The sequence below is a fragment of the Euprymna scolopes genome, chromosome 21 (genome assembly GCF_053919585.1).
Source record: "Euprymna scolopes isolate OS-2025 chromosome 21, ASM5391958v1, whole genome shotgun sequence".
Lineage (NCBI taxonomy): Eukaryota > Metazoa > Mollusca > Cephalopoda > Sepiida > Sepiolidae > Euprymna > Euprymna scolopes.
The window spans coordinates 116,902,792-116,927,346 of record NC_136502.1 but is presented as its reverse complement, the minus strand read 5'-3'; the positions used below and the strand labels follow the sequence as shown (position 1 = coordinate 116,927,346).

At 32.7% G+C, this 24,555-nt stretch overlaps 1 protein-coding gene across 1 annotated transcript in view; it reads left to right on the top strand.

Annotated features, from left to right (window-relative positions):
* The first annotated feature begins 5,356 nt into the window (after window positions 1–5,356).
* Window positions 5,357–24,555, top strand: part of LOC145243022 (anionic trypsin-2-like) — a 53,505-nt gene continuing 34,306 nt past the window's right edge. The window contains exons 1-3 of the mRNA XM_080106136.1: window positions 5,357–5,499; window positions 5,960–6,110; window positions 17,740–17,861. Coding sequence (XP_079962262.1) covers window positions 5,433–5,499; window positions 5,960–6,110; window positions 17,740–17,861 — 340 coding nt within the window. The 5' untranslated portion in view covers window positions 5,357–5,432. The remainder of the gene's footprint in view (window positions 5,500–5,959; window positions 6,111–17,739; window positions 17,862–24,555) is intronic.

Genomic DNA, 24,555 nt, shown 5'->3' with positions numbered 1-24,555 from the left:
ATTTACTGAATTTCACGAACTCAGTATAATTACATATAAGTCTCTCTCTCTCTCTCTCTCTCTCTCTATATATATATATATATATATATATATATATATATATATATATATACATGTTTCTCTCTTTGTCTCTCTCTCCCCCCCTCTCTCTCTCTCTCTCTCTCTATATATATATATATATATATGCATGTTTCTCTCTTTGTCTGTCTCTCCTCTCTCTTTCTCTCTCTCTCTCTCTCTCTCTCTCTATATATATATATATATATATATATACTTGTTTATTGTTATATAAACATGGTCACATCCTGCTGCTACAAATAGCCACTTGTTTCAATCAAACAACAGATATCATCAGGCAGCGACTTGACTATTCAAAAGTTCAATGAATAATCTAATAATAATATTCATTGAACTTTTGAATAGTCAAGTCGCTGCCTGATGATATCTGTTGTTTGATTGAAACAAGTGGCTATTTGTAGCAGCAGGATGCGACCATGTTTATATAACAATAAACAAGTATTATCAGCTCTTTTTATTGAGCACTATCTAACAACCTCGTTGAATTCATTAGTCCATTACTTTTGAATAAAAAAAAAACGATATATATATATATATATATATATATATATATATATATATATATATATATATATATATATTAGTAAAACATGAGAAATAAAGAGTGCTTAAATTACTTATTAGACCAAACATATTTTTATTACATTTTATTTCGATCATGAATTGGTGCTTTTGGTTTTACGGAATCGCTAACAACTTAACAAGCAGGGTTAAAGACATCAAATGTGGTCTGTTCATCAGCCGATGTAATGATAGTGTCATTATATATGAGAGAAAGAGTGGGAAACTGACACAAACACGTGGAGCAGAGGGGGGTGTATGAAGATATACACATGAATATATCGATAGCTAGAGAAGTAAATGGTTAAGAGATGAAACACTCTTCTCAACACATGCGCATATTCTTGTCCTTTTTTTTTCTACCCACACATTATTCGATCGTAACTCACCGTTTTGACACAATCTGCATTTTCTCACGTGTCCTTTATGTTTAGATGTTTGTCCGTCGGTCAAGCCATTTCTTTCATTTTCTTTTGTTCGGTCTGTATGAATTCCTTTTTTCTTTTTTTTTTTTGCCAAACATTTTCTTGTCTACTTTCATGCTTAACTGCTCTCTCTCTCTCTCTCTCTCTCTCTCTCTCTCTCTCTCTCTCTCTCTCTCTCTCTCTCTCTCTCTCTCTCTTTCACACACACACACACACTCTCTCTCTCACTCTCTCTTTCCCACACACACACACTCTCTCTCTCTCTCTCTCTCTCTTTCACACACACACACACACACACACTCTCTCTCTCTCTTTCCCACACACACGCACACTCTCTCTCTCTTTCACACACACACACACACACTCTCTCTCTCTCTTTCCCACACACACACACTCTCTCTCTCTCTCTCTCTCTCTCTCTCTCTCTCTCTCTCTCTCTCTCTCTCTCTCTCTCTCTCTCTCTCTCTCTCTCTCTCAAGATAAATGCAGTATGCCGTAGACGCGCATTCTTTCTTTTCATATAGATATTTTGCATTGCATATAAACTATAACAAAACGCACTCGAAGAAAATCGGGGGTGGAGGAGTACAACCGTGGCCTTCGTTATAAAGATGGCCGGCCAGCTGAAAAAATGACGTCATCGCCGAGGTCCCAACAAGCAAGATATGTGGAACTCTTAGACTGTCAATAATGAACAGTAATTTTTACAGACAGCGTTACAAAACTTAAAAATTGGATTAAAATAAAGAAAGAACACGATGATTTATACTGAAACTCATCTAATATTAATAATAAAAAAATAATAAAAAAACACAAGTTTTTTGTTTAAGTATTATAAGCAATTGAATATTTCGTTGTATTATAGATTTTAAAGATTAGAATGCGTTCTTTAATTACTTATAAATTACATTTTTAAAAGTGAAGGAACACGATTTGATTTGAAATAAACTTGAAGTTTATTTAATATAATTAAATGAAAATCATGCATGTAAGATTATGAATATTTGAAGCAGAACACAAGCAAAACATTTGATATGAGTTAAGACAATAAACAAATATTAAAATTAAACTGTTTTTTTAAATCCAAATGAATATTTTTTAATCAAAATGAATATTTTTTTTAATCAAAATGAATATTTTTTAATCAAAATGAATATTTTTTTAATCAAAATGAACCACAATATTTTTTCAAAATCAAAAACAATATTTTTAATAAATTCATAAAATATTGCACAGTAAAAAAATAATTAACCTAAAGAAAAAATCATGTTTCTTATTTAAGATTATTTCACCACATAACAAAAATAACATGCAAAATCATTTTTTTATATCCATATTTTCAGTTTGTTAAAATACGTGGGTTTGTATTATTGTACACATAGATTCGAAAAAGTTGTCAAAAAACAAATATATAACAAATAAATGTTATCAAAGGCAAGATAAGTTACTTTTCTGCCAAACTGGATATATTTTTTGTGTTTTTATTCAATGTAACATGTTTATTCAGCTCGAAAAACATACAGTGTTTACCGATGTATTCGAACATTCAAGATGGCGTCTCACACCCTCTTTAACACCGTAAGTTTGGAAAAAGGTGTTATAAATAAAAAAAACTATTCAAAATACTATTAAAAACCCGCCGAATATATGTCAACCTATGTCACGGTAACATATATTGAGTGAGTTTTTAACAGTATTTTATCCGGTTTTTTATTTATAACATCTTTTCCCACACTTACCGTGTTAAAGAGAGAATCAGACGCCATCTTGAATGTTCCAATACATCGGTAAACACTGTATGTTTTTCGAGCTGAATAAACATGTTACATTGAATAAAAACACGAAAAATATATCCAGTTTGGTAGAAAAGTAACTTATCTTGCCTTTGATAACATTTATTTGTTATATATTTGTTTTTTGACAACTTTTTCGAATCTATGTGTACAGTAATACAAACCCGTTACCTTTCTACCAAACTGGATATATTTTTCGTGTTTTTATTCAATGTAACATGTTTATTCAGCTCGAAAAACAGTGTTTACCGATGTATTCGAAAATTCTAGATGGCGTCTGATTCTCTCTTTAACACGGTAAGTTTGGGAAAAGGTGTTATAAATACAAAACCGGATAAAATACTGTTAAAAACTCGCTCAATATATGTTACCGTGACATAGGTTGACATATATTCGGCGGGTTTTTAATAGTATGTTGTATAGTTTTTTATATATAACACCTTTTCCCAAACTTACCGTGCTAAAGAGAGAATCAGACGCCATCTTGAATTTTCGAATACATACATCGGTAAACACTATGTTTTTCGAGCTGAATAAACATGTTACATTGAATAAAAACACGAAAAATATTTGGTAGAAAAGTAACTTATCTTGCCTTTGATAACATTTATTTGTTATATATTTGTTTTTTGACAACTTTTTCGAATCTATGTGTACAGTAATACAAACCCAATTACGTTAATGAAATGAAATGAAAAGACCACGAGTGAACGCGCGTTTTTTTTTAGTTTAGTTTCATATATATATATATATATATATATATATATATATATATATATATATATATATATATTATATATATTATATATATATATAAATAAGTATTTTTAAATTTTATCTTTCTAGCTTTAAAAAAAGTTTAAAAATTTTATCAGCCGACATAATTTATTTTTAAATATTGAAAAATTTCAGGAAAATTAATTTTTGCTAGATTTTTAAAACACGTGTTTTAAAGAATCGATGTTGTCTCGCATTTTCATTAGTTTTGTATGCTGTAAAAAAATATTTTTTTAATATTAGCAATTTATTTGAAGCTTCTTCTTTTGAATGGTAAAAAATTTAGGATGATAATATTGAATTAAATTATAGTTACATCGTGTTAAATACAGGGGGGAGCACGTTAAAACTTACTTTGCTGAATGGAGATGGTGTAAAATCTTTTTTTTTTACTGCATTATAATTCTTTATCTTTCGGAAATGAAAATACTGTCACTTTTTGGTCCTTTATGATAATTTCCTCAGCAATTTGGAACGATGCACCGTGAAGGCATTTTAATAAAAAAAGAAATATTACATTGACTCCAAGACGTTACGAGTGCCTACCGGTGACTACCAGTGTCACCGGTAAGGACTATCCGTGATGACGTCAGCAGATTAAATTATTTTTGCCCACCGGCCATCTTGTCTTTTAAGACGGTCTTGGTACAACGCGGTGTATATGACAATTAGTCGGTAACATTGTCAAATGCTTTAAACATATTTTTTGCTTTCCTTCTTCTTTTCTTTCTTTTCTCGCGTTCTCCCTCTTTTTTTTCCTCTCCCTATCCATATATGTCTACACACACACACCTATCTATCTATCTATCTATCTATCTATATATATATATATATATATATATATATATATATATATATATCCATCGAGTGATATATCTATATATCTATATATCTTTTTGTCTATCTCTATCTCTTTCATTCGTTTTATATGTATAGATATGAACAGAGATAGATATATAGATAGATAGATAGATAGATAGATAGATAGATAGATAGATAGATACATAGATAGATAGATAGATAGATAGATAGATAGACAGACATATAGATAGATAGATAGATAGATAGATAGATAGATAGACAGATAGATGGATGGATAGATATATATATGGATAGATAGATAGATAGATAGATAGTACATCCACAATATCTGCTCCGATGAACATAGTGCACTCCACATAACATAAATACCTCCAACCAACTCGACTAGCAGCAAAATCCCACCTCTTCCTAGTAAAGGTTCTGAGATGCCGAAAAACTTTCTAGTAGCTTCTTTCCCCGGACTATTTGTGTTTACATTCTATTCTCTGCTTCCTGTAGCAACATGCAGAAAATGAAGTATGATTTGAACATATGAATCAACCACTTAGAATAATCACTATAGACCTTGCTTTTACATCTCGGTGGCAATGTGTTTTGTTTGGGATGAAATAAAGTTTTTAGATAGATAGATAGATAGATAGATAGATAGATAGATAGATAGATAGTCAATACATTTATTTGAATTGCAAATGAAGTTCGTATAGTTTTGTTTACAAACGATTTACAAGAAATAGATAGAAAGTGGGGAAGGAGAAGGTGTAGGTAGTGTATTCTTCTGATACTTTCTCTTTTATCACCGCTTTTGTTTTTTATTCTCTCTCTCTCTCTCTCTCTCTCTCTCTCTCTCTCTCTCTCTCTCTCTCTCTCTCTCTCTCTCTCTCTCTCTCTCTACCCCGTAGAGATAACTGTATGTGTACAATAATCTCTCTCGTATACAGAAGTTCGTTCATTTGTCAAGACGGTTTCCACTTATTGGATGACATTAACTGCAATGTTATTTCGACATGTGATGGCACCAGCCATTATTCTGTTGACCCTGGTCGGTAAGTCCTTTCTTTTATGATCTAACATATGAATTTTGCCTTTTCAAAGTCGAACACAAATAGCAAAACGTTCTGCTTCCACATAAACTCACACAGATAGCTGTTCACCATTCCGCGATGCGTTCCACAGTAGCGTTTATTTTACAGTTTGTAGTTTGTTTAAGAAATGGCGGTTTAATCGGTCTCATTATGAACACCTGAACCATGACAGTAACCCCAACCTTAACCCTGGTACATGTCTAGCCAGAACTCGTAAAAGTGGGTCAGTGGCATGAGCTCACACTATGCACGACGACGTTATTTTTTGCCAAAATTTATTCTTCCATAAGTGACGGAGCTCTTCTACAAAAGATTCGAAAAAGTAAATTATGCATAAGTCGTATTCGATAAAATTAACACTTCGCCATTTGGTAGAGTTTTCGAGTCATTATAATTAACTTTTTCTCTTTCTACTTAACAGTCTGCACTCAACAAATCGTGAAAGGCCGCCTCGCCAGAAAATGTCAGATTCCATACATCGCCTACGTTCGCGGTTATTCCGTTCGCGAAAGACTCACCTGCGGCGGAACCCTCCTCGATGAACGTCACGTGGTGACGGCTGCCCACTGCGTGTATGTATTTCTAATAAACGGAGTAAGTTAATTAGTAATTGAAACTTTTGGCTATATATATGGGAGAAGGGGGTATTTAGGTATTTGAAATATTTAAACAATGTGATTTTTTTATTTTACTTTTGTTTTTCTTTATGTTTTTTGTTCCCCAACAAAGGGGGGTGGCCCTGTAAATTCAGCCTTGTTCGTTCGTTCGTGCGTTCGTTCGTTCGTCTGTCCGCACCTTTCTCAATAACTACGCCTTGAAATTTGTTGAAATTTTACACAAACATTAAACATATGAGTAAAAAAAAGTAACAGAACAGATTTTCCGGGAAAATTCCGTTTGTCCGCGTCTGGGGGGGGGGGGGGCTCTCGGGTAAAAATGGCTAAAATTGACACTTTTGCGCTTATTGAAAAAAACTGATGCCTTGGATTTTTATAAAACTTTCTGGAAAGTTGTAACTAATTGATTTCTATATAATTTTGTTTGTCTATACTTCGTGATAACTCTTGGGTGTGCCCCAGGGGTTCTTTTAGGAATAATAAAAACACTCCATTTTTGTGACTATTTTACCATATTTGTCCAAATTTTTCTGTGTATTTAGCAGTTTTGCATGGTGCTGAACTCAAATTTAAATATGTTAAGGCCTTGGGGACTTTGGGGGCTTAATGGGGGGGTGCAAATGATGGACTTAGACATTTCTTTTTCTGCATGGTGTAGTACTCAAATTTACATATGTTAAGTCATAAAAGATTGTACGTCGACAGGGGTACAAGTGCTTCAAGTTCGTCGGAGCACATTCTATCAAAATACTTGTAAAATAGGCACAGGGATGCAAAATTTCGGTGATGGGACAGGGTTATAGCTTGGTTGATAGTGCGGGATTTATTAGGTTGGAGACTCTTTTTGGAGCACTGTCTAAGAGTGAGAAACTAATGGCAGTGACATATATTATGAATGGCCATAGCAATACTTCATGCATGGGCGAACGATGACTTTGTAGAGATATAGGATACTCTCAGGTGTGAGTAATTTTCTAGCACGGTACAGGGAGCCCACTTTATTTGCAGCAGTCTTGGTAATGTCCTGAATGGATTTTGTTCCAATTCATGTTGCCTGTGAATGTTAAGCTAAATTTAATGGGGGGTCAGCATCATATTTCAAGGAAGAATGTATAAAAGCCTGCTTATGCATGATCTGTAAGGCAAACTCCTATTATATTTTGTGTAATAAAGAAGTGGGCAAATGGAAAGAAACAACGATCTATTTATTTAAGAGACCTGCACCGTTGGGTGTAGATCGCTTAAATTTTATTTATTTAAGAGACCTACACACAACTTTATTTATTTAAGAGACCTATACCAAACCTAAGCTTATTTAAGAACCCTACACCCAACTGCGTAGGTCGCAGATAATTAAAACATTATAAAAAGTAAAAAAAAAAAAAATATGGAATTGAAATAAGAAAGTAAAAAAGCTTGGTTGACTATCGAAAGTCTTTTTTAGTGAAAATAGCTTAACTCAGCTACCCAGTTGACAGACAAAAGGTGGGGGGGTGACTATTCCCTTTGTAAATGTCGGGAAACTCTCTAGAGCTTTTCTCCAAATCCGACGGTGTCTTGAAGTAGTCTTTCAAAGGTTCATGGAAATTAAAACGCCCTGGAGTTCGATTGGTACTTGTGTGGCCAAACCACCTTGTAGGGTTTGCTCTCCGTCAGAAGAAATAAATATTAATTATTACGACTCATACAAATTCAGGAAGGACCCAAAAGGTTATACGCCTCTTCTTACATTAATTTTCATGAGAAAATCAAAGAAATCACAATGGTGGCATTGCAGTATGTTATGTATAAAACTCCTTTTTGTTGGGGGTATTGCTTGTTCTGATAATATTGCTAGAGCGATTTGTTGGATTTTTCTATTGCAAAATAATTGGAGGGGAGGCGGAAGTAGGACGGTTTAGGAAGCTCGCTGTAAACAAGAACCCGAACTCGATGTGAAAGTAAAAAGCGATTAAAATTAGTCACAGCTTTTTTTACATCTGTAGCTGATGCGTAACAAATTGCCACATCGCTTACAAGCGAATTAACGAACCTTGTAATTATAACAGAGGTCCTAATAAAACATACGAAAATTCAAATTCGGTGTAAACTGACATTTGTTATTAATCTACAATCATCTCTATGGTTGCAAACAAACGCTTTTTTTCCGTAGCTTTCCTATTATAGCCTCACCCGGTCTAGTGGAGTGAATGCTCTGATATAATCTGTATATCTATAAAAGTGAACGTGTTTGTGTGCATGTCTGTGTGTCTGTGTACATTTCCCTACGCAATAACTCTGTTAATTTTAAGTCTGCAGACTTTAAATTTGATATACAGGGTACTGAGATTTGAGAAAAATCTTTGTGATTGGTTTTCGGACAGAAATTTAATGATTAAGAGGTCAAAGTTCAACGATTTGACCATTGAGAACTTTACCAAACTCCTCCGACAATTTGGGATCTAAACACTTGAAATTTTAGATATAGGTTCCCTGGACATGGATCTAACTTAATAACTTAATTTGAGCCCAAAACAATAAATTTTAAGGGGTCATAATAGGGGTCAAAGTTTAAAAAATTGACCGCTTTTGTTTTTTTTTCTTTTGTTCAACATACACCTCCAAACACCCGCGCAACGCCGGGCTGAAATGCTAGAATATCTATAAAAGTGAAAGTGGCTGTGTGTATGTGTGTGTGTGTGTGTGTGTGTGTGTGTGCGTGTGTGTGTGTGTGTGTGTGTGTGTACATTTCCCTACGCAATAACCTCCAAACTACCGGGCAACGCCAGGCTGAAATGCTAGTATACAAAATAGCTACGAATTTCATTTCTGTTCCTGCTCCACTACTTCCACAGAGAATTACATTGCCTCCCCTTCCACATTCTTGAGTGTAGAACCATTCTTGTTATAGAAAAATGTTTTTTTAAAAAATGGATGGCAAAAGAAATAGCTATCGTAGAGAGAAATTCTCCATTTGTGAATATTGAATGTACGAAGTACCTTCAATAAGTTTTCAAACTTTTTTCGTATGGGCACTTTTATTGATAGTACAAACATGAAACTCTAGCCCCCTTCAAAGTAATCTCCTCCGGCTGCAATGCACTTTTCCAACTCAAAAACTGATGCTCGATTCATACAAGATGGTCCAAAAGTAGTCTGAAGTCCTCCGTTTCTCTGGCATTTTTTCAAGTTTAAAACAGAATTTTATTGCACATCGTTCTTTTAAAATGTCCTCATGTCCAGATTGAATTTTTTAATTCACCAGCTGTGACAATCAGACTTTATTAGGGTTTATTACAATTCCTGTTGTAGCTGTTCATTTGAACCTGAAATCATAAATATTGGTCAGTCATCTCATAAGATGTATAGCCATAACATACTGAATTTTCAATAGTCTACGACAATTTTAAATGCCTGTACAAAAAATGTCTGGAAACTTAATGATGGCGTCTCGTAATTGTCCCAACCAATCATTAGCACTCTCAATGCAGTTAGAGGAAATTTGAATTTTAAAGAATTCCATGTAAAAAATAATTGGCAGTCATCATCAAAAGTGGCCCTTTCCTCGTATCAAGATGAATATATCTTATACAACGATTCTCGTACATGACTTATTCGTTCTAAACACCACTGGCTATAAATATAATCATCCAAATCTTTTTGATCATACTCAGTACATTTATGCCAAAAATATTGCTACACACATCAATTTCTGGTGAATAAATCACCTGCAGATGATTTAATCCGCGGGTCTGGAAATAATCAAAGAATATCACAGCTTGTACGCGTATCATTTTTCACTTTTTGATATTCTTTGCTTGTTACATGCAAAAGGGCTGTCCCCTTTCCGTGTAAATAAGAAAAATATTAGATAAGGGAAAATGAGAATAGGATAAGCCTGGAAATCGAACCCTGTAGGCAAGGTTAAGAAATGGAATGTTAGAAATTAAGTAGAAAGTCGATTTCTTTTATAAATCCGAATATGAAAATGTCAGTTAAAAGAATGGACAATGCAAATTAAAAATATATTGTTTAAAAATAGGTTAGGTTAAAAAATAGGTTAGGTTAAAAAATAGGTTAGGTTAAAAAATAGGTTAGGTTAAAAAATAGGTTAGGTGAGGATTCTTTTATTTGCCAGAAGTGTGTTTGGACAAACATACGAAAAGCCACATGAAAATTAGTCAAGTTTGAAAACATACTTCTGACAAAGGACATTTCTCCATATAGGATCCTATGGGTTCGGATTTTAGTCACTCAGCCAGAGACAGTCAATCAGAGAGAGTCAGTCAGAGAGTGAGTTCAGCCAAGAGTTGACATAGTCAGTTAGAGAGGAGAATCCCTTAGAGGCGAAGAGTAACCATGTAGATACAAGCTGAATTCCTGACGTCATCGACCGGTCGATCAGATGAATAAAGAAGTCATCATTATGTTGCAACTGTTGTCTTGTGTCATCCTTCATCACGAACGAAAGGTAACTGTGTTTATCATCTTATAATGAACATTGTGCAACCCTTCGAAGATTATGTATCTCTCCTCCTCTGTGTTAAGAACTTGTATATATCACACAGCCCGTATTAATATGAAAAACTCCAAGAATCATCAGAGCTGTATAAATGTCTTCCCATCAGAATTGTCATCAGGATCATTATACCCTGTTATTCATATACCCGTTATATATGTCCCCGTCATCTTTTAATATGTACCCCTATTTATGGAAGCCAATAATACAACATGCTTATTTCCAGACCCGCGGATTAAATAATGACTTGTTTATAAATATTATCCGCACAAATAATAGCATCAACAAAAATATCAGTTTAATGCATAATATACGGTATGCTTTCAGAAATAAATGTGTAATATTAAAAACATAATGATGGTTTAACAAAACATCTGAATATAACACTTATCCTTATTTATATATAAAAGCACTTTGTCTGTGTGTATGTGTTTGTGTGTGAGTTCGTTCCCCGTGGACTCCGAAACAGCTGGAATGATTTTTTTTAATTTCATGCAAATGTAGTTTATATGTCTGAAAGTGTTCTTAGATAAGTTTGGTTTCAGAATGACTTCGATAATTACCAAACATCGATAATTGAAAAAGTCTGGTTAAAGAAGGAACAATCCGATTTTGACCAAGATAAACACCCTTATACAGCCTAACATTATACGTGCATTTTTAGTTTTAGCACCCCACAAGTAGAAGGGTCCGGCGTATAAAATCAACAGTAGGTTCTTTAATAAGACAAGGACGGGTTCGAAATGGATGTTTCTGTTCAGAGCATAAATGAACCATGATACTAAACTTTAGTATCTTAAAATTTAATTCAAGCTATTATGTATAAAAAAAATAATTATATAAAATCAACAGTAGGTTCTCTACAGTGCAATATAAACTACAATTTAATGTGGACTATGTCAATGCGGGGAGACATGTGAAACTTTTTCCTGGTGCACCGAGGTGAATTCTTAACTTGAGCAGGCAATCAATCGATTTGATTGAAAAATGGATGATTTCGCCAATTTCGATGGCAATAAAAATATTGGAAGTGTAGAATGATCGTTGATTCTCATTTAATCCCGTGCAACGTCGGGTCTCCCTGCTGGTTACTTATAAACGACATAAAGACTGAAGTTAACTCCAGAGTGTGCTTAATAGTAAAATAGGATATTAATTATGACGTTTACAGATCTTCAGATTTATTTTGAAGATTATTGGATCGATGTTTATCTGCGAAATCAATCATTTCCTAGTTGGCCTTTTACCAGACGACAATGAAACGGAAATTATATGAAACATTTAAAAAACTGAAGGCAAACTTCAGCTTAATTTTTTTAAATCATGAATCATCAGTTATAAAGATCAATAGCCACTCGAGGATAATGGTTTATCCGATGAATATATTGCCAGTTAAATGGTGATGAATATTGTGAGAGGATTGAAAATAATGAATTGAATGAATTAAATTTTATGACTTATGGGAGGAGGGGTTATGACAAGTGTTTATTAAAATTGGATTTGAAAATTAACTTTAAACCGTGATGTGAACAATTTTGTGATGGCATTTTTCCCGGACGAAAAAGTTTTGACAAGTAACTCTGATCAGGGAAATCCCCCCCCCCCGATGTAAGACATGAACGAAAAGGGAAAATTCTTTGCGAGCATTTTACAAAGAAAGATCAGACGATGTGTGCATGATGTGCGTGTGTGTGTGTGTGTGTGTGTGTGTGTGTGTGTGTGCGCGCGCATGTATGTGTGTGCATCTGTATGCGTGTATGTGGACGTATGTGTGTATGTGTGTGTATTTGTGCGTTTTATGTGCATCCGTGTGTGTGCACCTATGTGTACATCCATGTGTGTATGTATGTATGTGTGTATGTGTGTATGTTCATGTCAGGTCATGTCATATGCTACTGGTACCATGTAACCCAGTACTACCTGCCTCATGGTCGGGTCACCGGCGACTAAACTGGTTCCCCCACCAGACTTGTTTGGTGAGGAGGGCGGCTAGTCTCCCTGAAGGATTAAAAACAAGACCTTCCAAAGGGCGAATGAACTCTTTTTCTGGGTCAACGGCCAACTAGCACCGTGTATATTTGTTTGTGTGTGTGTGTGTGTGTGTGTGTGTGTGTGTGTGTGTGTGTGTGTGTGTGTGTGTGTGTGTGTGTGTGTGTGTGTGTATTGGAGTGGAGAGGGCTCCCGTAAGCCGTGGTGAAGGCAATCTTTCTAGGAGAAGCAAATCTCTGATTTAAAAAACCATAAAGCGGAAGACCATTACCCGCATTAAGCTGGTCTGCAGTTTAATTTGTTGCTAGCTATCTTGCTCTTGCTTGTTGCTGGATCTGAACATTTTGAACCGAGAGAGAGAGACTTAGCTGTCGTACAAAGCTAAGAGTCTGTAACATCATATTTGTATAGATACTCCCTCAGGCATTTGGGCTCATGGATTTTAAATTTCTGAGGGAGTGGCACTCGTCTGACAAGACGTTGCAATCATCATCATATCATGTGTGTATGTATGTCAGTACATCTGTGTGTGTGCGTATGTGTGTGCGTATGTGTGTGCATCTGTGTGTATATGTATGTGCATCTGTGTATATATGCGTATGCATGTTTGTATGTATGTGTGTATGGTTGTATCTATGTGCATCTGTGTGCATGCATGTGTGTGTATGTATGTGTGTATGGTTGTAGGTATGTTTGTATATGTGTGTGTATGTGTGTGTGTGCGTTTATGTGTGTGTAATGGTAACAGTTTGATGTCATTGTTACCAAGAAGAAAAATACCGTCTGTCAAACTTCTTTCTTAACACGATCCTGATTTTTGTTGTTTTATGGTCGCCTTCAATTCATTAATATTCTGATTTATTTCATGGACATTATCTTTTAGATGTGCTCACACATAGAATCCTAGGGAATCAAAGTCATGTGAGTATAAAATCTATCCAGAACCACACTTTCTTTAGAAAAAAACAATTACCAATACTTTCCCCGAAGCCATTTCAAGGCGTCATTAAAAGTGTGTAGAGTTTTTTTTTTTTTTTTGGGGGGGGGGGTTACGTTCACCCTCTAACAAGCCATATCGTCACTTGGACGTAAGGGGCTATTAATTTGGGACCATGCCTAGGAAAAATTAACAAGATGTTGTTTTACATTATATTTAAACTTCTGCATATCAGTACAGTCAGGGAAGCAGGTAACAGGAATGGAATTCAAAAATCCAGCTGTTCTGAGGGAAGAAACTATTAGAGTAAAAAAACTTTTAGGGATCGTAAAAGTGAAGGAGTGAGATTTTGTTGCTAAGCGGGTTTGTCGAGGATGTATACGTCTAGGGAGCATAAGTGCAACGAGTTCATCAGAGTACATTCAACTAAAATATTTGGAAAACAGGCGCAGAGATGCAACATTGAAGTGATAGAGTTGGAGCTTAGCTGACAAAGAGTAACATATTAGATTGAAAACTATTTTTGGACCCTATCCAAGAGTTGCCTGATTCTGTTGAAACTGCTATTGATCTCATATCATTTCGTCTGTACAAAACTGCTAAAATCTTCTTAACAATCACTAACCCTAACCCTAAAATCTCGTTAACAATCACTAACCCTAACCCTAAAATCTTAACAATCACAAACCCTAACCCTAAAATCTTCTTAACAATCATTAACTCAAACCCTAAAATCTTCTTAACAAACACAAACCCTAACCCTAACCCTAACCCTAAAATCTTCTTAATAATCACTAACCCTGACCCTAAAATCTTCTTAACAATCACAAACCCTAACCCTAAAATCTTCTTAAGAATCATTAACCCTAACCCTAACCCTAAAATCTTCTTAACAATCACAAACCCTAACCCTAAAATCTTCTTAACAATCACTAACACTAATCCTAACCCTAAAATCTTCTTAACAATACCTAACCCTAATCCTAACCCTAAAATCTTCTTAACAATCATTAACCCTAACCCTAAAATCTTCTTAACAATCACTAACCCTAACCCTAATATCTTAACAAACCCTAACCCTAACCCTACAATCTTCTTAACAATCAATAACCCTAACTCTAAAATCTTCTTAACAGTCACTAACCCTAACCCTAAAATCTTAACAATCACAAAATCTAACCCAAAAATCTTCTTAACAATCACTAACCCTAACCCTAAAATCTTCTTAACAATCATAAACCCCAACCCTAACCCAAAAATCTTCTTAACAATCACAAACCCTAACCCTGAAGTCTTCTTAACAATCACTAACCCTAATCCTAACTCTAAAATCTTCTTAACAATCAATAACCCTAATCCTAACCATAAAATCTTCTTAACAATCACTAACCCTAAAATCTTCTTAACAATCAATAACCCTAACCCTAACTCTAAAACCTTCTTAACAATCACTAACCCTAACCCTAAAATCTTCGTAACAATCACAAACCCTAACCTTAAAGTCTTCTTAACAATCACTAACCCTAACCCTAAAATCTTCTTATCAATCACTAACCCTAACCCTAAAATCCTCTTAACAATCACTAACCCTAAAATCTTCTTAACAATCACAAACCCTAATCCTAATATCTTAACAAACCCTAACCCTAACCCTAAAATCTTCTTAACAATCAATAACCCTAAGCCTAACCCTAAGACCTTCTTAACAATCACTAACCCTAACCCTAAAATCTTCTTAACAATCAATAACCCTAACCCTAAAATCTTCTTAACAATAATTAACCCTAACCCTAACCCTAAAACCTTCTTAACAATCACAAACCCTAACCCTAAAGTCTTCTTAACAGTAATTAACCCTAACCCTAAAATCTTCTTAACAATCACTAACCCTAACCCTAAAATCCTCTTAACAATCACTAACCCTAACCCTAAAATCTTCTTAACAATCACTAACCCTAACCCTAATATCTTAACAAACCGTAACCCTTACCCTAAAATCTTCTTAACAATCAATAACCCTAACCCTAAAATCTTCTTAACAATCACTAACCCTAACCCTAAAATCTTAACAATCACAAAATCTAACCCAAAAATCTTCTTAACAATCACTAACCCTAACCCTAAAATCTTCTTAACAATCATTAACCCCAACCCTAACCCAAAAATCTTCTTAACAATCACAAACCCTAACCCTGAAGTCTTCTTAACAATCACTAACCCTAATCCTAACTCTAAAATCTTCTTAACAATCAATAACCCTAATCCTAACCATAAAATCTTCTTAACAATCACTAACCCTAACCCTTAAATCTTCTTAACAATCAATAACCCTAACCCTAACCCTAAAACCTTCTTAACAATCACTAACCCTAACCCTAAAATCTTCTTAACAATCACAAACCCTAACCTTAAAGTCTTCTTAACAATCACTAACCCTAACCCTAAAATCTTCTTATCAATCACTAACCCTAACCCTAAAATCCTCTTAACAATCACTAACCCTAAAATCTTCTTAACAATCACAAACCCTAATCCTAATATCTTAACAAACCCTAACCCTAACCCTAAAATCTTCTTAACAATCAATAACCCTAAGCCTAACCCTAGGACCTTCTTAACAATCACTAACCCTAACCCTAAAATCTTCTTAGCAATCAATAACCCTAACCCTAAAATCTTCTTAACAATCATTAACCCAAACCCTAACCCTAAAATCTTCTTAACAATCACAAACCCTAACCCTAAAGTCTTCTTAACAGTAATTAACCCTAACCCTAAAATCTTCTTACCAATCACTAACCCTAACCCTAAAATCCTCTTAACAATCACTAACCCTAACCCTAAAGTCTTCTTAACAATCACTAACCCTAACCCTAAAATCTTCTTAACAATCATTAACCCTAACCCTTACCCTAAAATCTTCTTAACAATCACAAACCCTAACCCTAAAGTCTTTTTAACAATCATTAACCCTAACCCTAAAATCTTCTTAACAATCACTAACCCTAACCCTAAAATCCTCTTAACAATCACGAACCCTGACCCTAAAATCTTCTTAACAATCACTAACCCTAACCCTAATATCTTAACAAACCCTACCCCTAACCCTAACCCTAAAATCTTCTTAACAATCACTAACCTTAACCCTAAAATCTTCTTAACAATCACTTACACTAACCCTAACCCTAACCCTAAAATCTTCTTAACAATCACAAACCCTAACCCTAAAATCTTCTTAACAATCATTAACCCTAACCCTAACCCTAAAATCTTCTTAACAATCACAAACCCTAACCCTAAAGTCTTCTTAACAATCATTAACCCTAACCCTAAAATCTTCTTAACGATCACTAACCTTAACCCTAAAATCCTCTTATCTATCACTAACCCTAACCCTAAAATCTTCTTAACAATCACTAACCCTAACCCTAATATCTTAACAAACCCTAACCCTAACCCTAACCCTAAAATCTTCTGAACAATCACTAACCTTAACCCTTAAATCTTCTTAACAATCACTAACCCTAACCCTAAAATCTTCTTAACAATCACTAACCCTAACCCTAAAATCTTCTTAACAATCACTAACTCTAACCCTAACCGTAAAATCTTCTTAACAATCACTAACTCTAACCCTAACCCTAAAATCTTCTTAACAATCACTGACTCTAACCCTAAAATCTTCTTAACAATCACTAACCCTAACCCTAACCCTAAAATCTTCTTAACAATCACCAACCCTAACCCTAAAATCTTCTTAACAATCACTAACCCTAACCCTAAAATCTTCTTAACAATCACTAACCCTAACCCTAAAATCTTCTTAACAATCACTAACCCTAAAATCTTCTTAACAATCACTAACCCTAAAGCTCAGTAGTAACCAATGCGGAAGTGCATATTTGGAGAATATTATTGAACTGGGATGAAAACAAAAACTGGTATAATGTTCATTATTGACAAGTGATGAACAAGTCGGGTATAACATTTTTTTCGCCCCAAATATTTTTCGGTTGCAGAAGGGACTCTACACTTTATTCACAATTCATGAGTGGCATTTTTAAGTTCATCCTGTACCAGAATTAAGTGAAGTTTGATGATTTTTTTTTTATATTTAATTACTTAATGTATTAATTTATTCATTTCTATATTAATGCCAGAGATGAGGATAGATACAAATACTTTGTGCTTTTTGGATCAACTGATTTCGAAGAAATGCCGATCCGAATTCCAGTGATGAAAATTATGAAACATATTAATTTCAGTAGATCTCCGCAACTAGGTAAGACCATTATACTTCCACATTTATTCCAAATGAAATCTATTTATAATGAAATCATTAAAATGTATATAATGACATAATTTATATATTTATAATGTCATCATCTAAATTTTATAATGACATCATCTAAATATTTATAATGACATCATTTAAATATTTATAATGACATCATCTAAATATTTATAATGAAAACATTTAAATATTTATAATGACATCATTTAAATATTTAAAATGTCATCATTTAAATATTTATAATGACATCATCTAAATATTTATAATGACATAATCTAAATATTTATAATGTCATCATTTAAATTTTTATAATGACATCATTTAAATATTTATAATGACATGATCAAAATACTTATCTTATCATTTAAATTTTTATAGTGACATCATTTAAATATTTAAATTGTCATCGTTTAAATATTTATAATGACATCATGTAAATATTTATAATGTCATCATTTAAATATTTATAATGACAACATTTAAATATTTATAATGACATCATGTAAATATTTATAATGGCATCATCTAAATATTTATAATGACAACATTTAAATATGTATAATGGCATCATCTAAATATTAAAAATGCCATCATCTAAATATTTATAATGCCATAATCTACATATTTATAATGACATCATTTAAATATTTATAATGACATCATTTAAATATCTATAATGACATCATTTAAATATCAATAATGACATCATTTAAATTTTTATAATGACATCATTTAAATTTTTATAATGACATTATTTAGATATTTATAATAACATCATTTAAATATTTATAATGCCATCATATTAAATATTTATAATGACAGAATTTAAGTTGTTATAATGCCATCATCTAAATATTTATAATGGCTTTATTTAAATATTTTTAATGACAATATATAAATATTTATGACATCATTTTAATATTTATAATGATATTATTTAAACTTTTATAATGACATTATTAAAATATATATAATTACATAATTTAAATATTTATAATGACATCATCTAAATATTCATAATGCCAGCATCTAAATATGTATAATGCCACCATTTAAATAGTTATAATGACATCATCTAAATATTTATAATGACATCATTTAAATTTTTATAATGACATCATCTAAATATTTATAATGACATCATTAAATTTTTATAATGACATCATTTAAATATTTATAATGACATCATTTTAATATTTATAATGACATCATCTAAATTTTTAGAATGACATCATTTAAATATTTATAATGACATCATGTAAATATTTATAATGATATCATCTAAATATTTATAATGACATAATTTCAATATTTATATTGATATCATTTAAATATTTATAATGATATCATTTAAATCTTTTAATGACATTATTTAAATATTTATAATGAAATAATTTAAATATTTATAAAGACATCATTTAAATTTTTATAAGGGCATAATTTTAATATTTATAATGACATCATTGAAATTTTTTATGACATCATTTAAATATTTATAATGCCATCATATAAATATTTATAATAATATTATTTAAATATTTATCATGACATCATTTAAATTTGTATAATGCCATCATCTAAAGATTTATAATGATATCATCTAAATATTTATAATGACATCATTTAAATTTTTATAATGACATCATTTAAATATTTATAATGAGATAATTTAAATATTTATAATGAAATCATTTAATTTTTTATAATGACATTATTTTAATATTTATACCGACATCATTTCAATATTTATAATGACATTATTTAAATTATTATAATGACATTATTTAAATATTTATAATGCCATCATTTAAATATTTATAATGATATCATCTAAATATTTATAATGACATCATTTCAATTTTTACAATGACTTTATTTGCATATTTATAATGCCATTATCTTAATATTTATAGTAACATCATTTTAATATTTATAATAAGATCATTTAAATATTTATAACTAACAGGGCCTGTTATGTTAACTTGCTTTGCCCGGTGCAAGCCTGCCCCTTCCCCCTCGCTAAATAGTAAACTACGGTTGTTGTTGTTGTTGTTGTTGTTGTTGTTGTTGTTGGCGGCGGCGGCGGCGGCGGCGGCGATGCAGATCTTGTTTGAATCTAAAAAAAGGCAATCAAGGGAATGCGTCAATCAATATGAATTAATAAAATTACGGAAAAATGTTCATTAGAAAAATAATGGAAAGTAAACAGAAGTTTTTGAAGTTAGCGATTCTCACTGTATATGAACTGTTTAGAGTGATTGAAATCAGTTGTAGCAATCGTAGCTTTTTTCCGTTTTTCTTTTTTTCAAGTTTTCATCTTCTTTCTTCACTTCACTTCATTACTTTGAGTATTGTCATGTTAAGAAGAACGGCATTTGGAATAGACATCCCAAACTCCCCATGTTAAGAACGGCTCCCGGAATAGACACCACCAACCTCCACATCTTAAGAACGGCGTTCGGAATTGACACCCCTACATCCCCATGTAAAGAACGGCTTTCGGAGTAGACTACCCCCTTTTGAGGGAGGGGAATAATTCCCCCAAATTTAACCATGCTAATCGTTGTCAGCATACCCACCCACAAATACTAAAAAATAAATTGGGGGCAGTGTCGGTAGGAGAGAAGTAGATTTGTTTATCGCGCATGTGTACAAATTTGGCAACCAGACAATTATAGTACATAATACAAGCCCTTATATCTTTGTAAGTACTTGTCTCCGCAAAATTTGAATGAGATTTTCTTAATCAGCATAGTCGAAAATCGTCATTCTAAAGAAAATTGTGAAGGTGGATCTAATGTACAAATTTACCCCCCCCCCCTACGCACACAAAAAAGTTAACGTGTGCTCAATTTCGAGAATCAGTCTGGAAAAGAAAATTAAATAAAATACCCCACAGAATTCTAAACTAAGGAAAATCCAAGTATATAACAGATAAGTGCTTCCGTATGTAATGAAATTTACGTTAAAACTAGCGTAGATAATCAGTGTAAAAAATGTGATCGTAAACCGAGTAAATACCAAAGAAAATAAAGACAAAAAAAAAGAAAAAAGTAAAGGTAAACATGTTTTTTTTTTTTTTTTTTTCTGTTTTTTTTTTCAGGGTAGGTTTTAAAATGAGGAGGATAGTGTCGTGTCGGTATTTTGTATCTGTTTACATTCCCAAAACATTGCTGTGTTTATATTTCATATGTTATATCACTTCCCTTTTCAAGATAGGGTACTATTATGAATATCCCCAGTATCATATAATTCTTATACACTATAAAATTTACTCTATGTATGAAAACAAAAAAAGGGAGATATAACATTTGAGAAATATTTGGAATCAAGTTTTCTCTTGCTGTTATTTCAGATCATTTGAAACCATAACAGCAAGTTTTAGTCTGCCATCCATCAAAGCCAAACGTTTAGGGGATGGATATATATATATATATATATATATATATATATATATATATATATATATATATATATATATATATATATATATATACACTAGCATTTCGGTCCGGCGGTGCCCGGGTGTTTGGAGGTGTATGCTGAGCAAAAAAAACGGTCAATTTTTTTTTAATTTGACCCCTATTATGACCCCTTAAAATTTATTGTTTTGGGCTCAAACTAAGTTATTAAGTTAGATCCATGCTCAAGGAACCTATATCTATAATTACAAGTGGTTAGACCCAAAATTGTCGGAGGAGTTTGGTAGAGTTCTCAAAGGTCAAATCATTGAACTTTGACCCTTTAAAAGCCAAATCTCTAGCCAAAAACCGGTCACATAGATTTTCCCAAATCTCAGTAACCTGAATATCAAATTTCGAGTCTGTAGACTGAAAATTGACAGAGTTATGGCGTAGGGAAATGTACACAGACACACAGACAGACAGACAGACAGACACTTTCACTTTTATAGCTGCAACAAAAATATATACGTACTAGCATGGGTGCCCGGCGTTGCCCGGGTGTTTGGAGGTGTATGTTGAGCAAAAAAAAAAAAGAAAGAAAAAAAACGGGCAATATTTTTTAAATTTGACCCCTACTATGACCCCTTAAAATTTATTGCTTTGGGCTCAAACTAAGTCATTAAGTTAGATCCATGTCCAAGGAACCTTTATCTATAATTTCAAGTGTTTAGACCCAAAATTTGCGGAGGAGTTTGGTAGAGTTCTCAAATGTCAAATCGTTGAACTTTAATTCCTTAACAGCCAAATTTCTGGCCAAAAACCGATCACATAGATTTTCCCAAATCTCAGTAACCTGAATTTCGAGTCTGTAGACTTAAAATTGACAGAGTTATTGCGTAGGGAAATGTACACACACACACACACACACACGTTCACTTTTATATATATACTAGCATTTCAGCCTGGCGTTGCCCGGGTGTTTGGATGTATATGTTGAGAAAAAAAAGTGGTAGTAGGAAGGCAGGCTCGAATCCGTATCGCAAGGGACGAAAAGAACGAGGTAAAACCTAACGTTTATGCTGTTACGACCACCGACGTGGCTAAAATAAATGTGCAATGTTTTTAAAAGTGTGATTTACAATATGGTATAGAATTTACAGTTTTTTTCTTTAATTATTATATATAACTTTACATTACAATGTATATATATATATATATATATATATATATATATATATATATATATATATAGAGAGAGAGAGAGAGAGAGAGAGAGAGAGAGACACGTAACCATATGTGTCAATGCATATATACATATATTGAATGGTCACGTACCAAGGCACTTCAGAATGTTACTACTGTTTTCAAAATTTACATAATTTCTTTTTGGTTGTTTAGTTTTTATATAAAGTGCTTTCAATATTTTTTATCTTTTTACGTTTGAATCCATATGGAGGATTTTTGTATTTTCCCCTAGGATCTTTCTAAACCGGGAATGTGGGCAGACATGTTGTTCTAGGTGTTGGGAAATTGAGCTTGTGTCGGCAAGGTGTAGGGTCAATCGTCTGGACAATGTATTAATCGTGTATCCAATGTAACTATTAGTGTTGGAGATGCATTCTCCCAAGGGCATTTGAATTGATAGATTACATTGGTTTCATCGATTGATTTTGTTGAACGGAAAGTTTTGTTTTTAATTATAAGATTAGCAGTTGTTAATTTTTTTATAGTGAATGATAAAAAAAAATTAACAACTGTTAATCATAGAATAAATTAATGGGATGGGAATTATTAACTTGGTTATTATTAGTTAGTGCTAGGTTTTTAATTGTTAGTTTAATTTGTTTCTCTACTAAGAAATTGGGGAATTGGTTATTAATTAAAATCTGTTTTATTTTTTTTTTAATTAATTAAAACCTGTTTTATTTTTTTATAATTCACTGTAGAATATTTTTTTATTTAAGGAGAGCAATTTGGCTCGATTAATTAAGTTCTTTATAATTGCCATTTTATATCGATGTCGACATTCACTTTTGAAGTTTAAGATACAGGAATTGGTTGTAATAGTCTTTTAATACGAAAAAGTGATTAATTCATCTTTGCTGGAGTCTATGAAAACGTAAGAAAAAAAATTGTTTGTATTTAATTCATAAGTGAAAGCAAGTACAGAATTTGTTTGAAAATGTCCTTTAGTTTTTGTATTTCGTTATTATTGTTCCTATTTGCTATGTCTCCCCACGGGACAGAGTTAGACACCAGGGTCGTTAGCAAGAATAAAAATATCGTCGACGTACCTAATGTAAATAGTTTTTAAATAGTATTAACTATTCTATTCTCCAGGTTGGGCATGTAAAAGTTGTCAAAAGTGGGTCCCAATACGAACTCCATTGATTTATGTGTAAATGTTTCCTTTATGATCATAAAAGGGAGCTTGCACACACAACAATGGCCACCCTTTATAACAAAGAATTGCATTGCTTAACTCCGGAAAAATACTTATTTGCGGAAAATTTTAATACGAGATTCGTTTTCAGCATACCCTATAACCTATAAGTTTTTTAATGAAGGTTTTGTGTTGGTCTACCATGCGCCAATTACCAAATAAACACCACCCCTAAAATATAACAAACGCCCCCCCCCAAAAAAAAAGGTGTCTATAAAGTGGGCGTTCATTTTACGTTTAATTAATATAGAAAAGTGATCGTCCACATTTTTAGACAATTATTTCTTCATATCTTAGAAACTACTCATTTCCCAGAATTTTAAATGTTATTTTCGATTTCAGCACATTCGAAAACTTTTAATAGTAATTTTAAAGGATTTTTTGATGATGGAAAGATACTGTACCTTTCTAATATTTCAATCATAGTCATTCGTTTTTCTAGTTTTGCATATGAATTACAAAATGTCTGATAATATTTCTCATGTGTTTCATCTTCCTTCTTTAGGTTTTCACACATAAAGTCAATTTTACAATGTATAAGGATTATTTGATACTGGAGATATTCATAATCTTCATAATCTCATAATCGTACCCTATTTCGAAATGAAGGGACATATAACATATGAGAAATATTTGGAATCAAGTCCCCCCCTTGCTGTTATTTAAGGTCATTTGAAACCATAGCAGCAAGTTTTAGTCTCCCTTCTATCAAGACTAAGGTTTTGGGGGAATATCATATATATATATATATATATATATATATATATATATATATATATATAAAGCTGAACGTCTGTATGTGTGTGTGTGTGTGTGTGTGTGTGTGTGTGCTCAC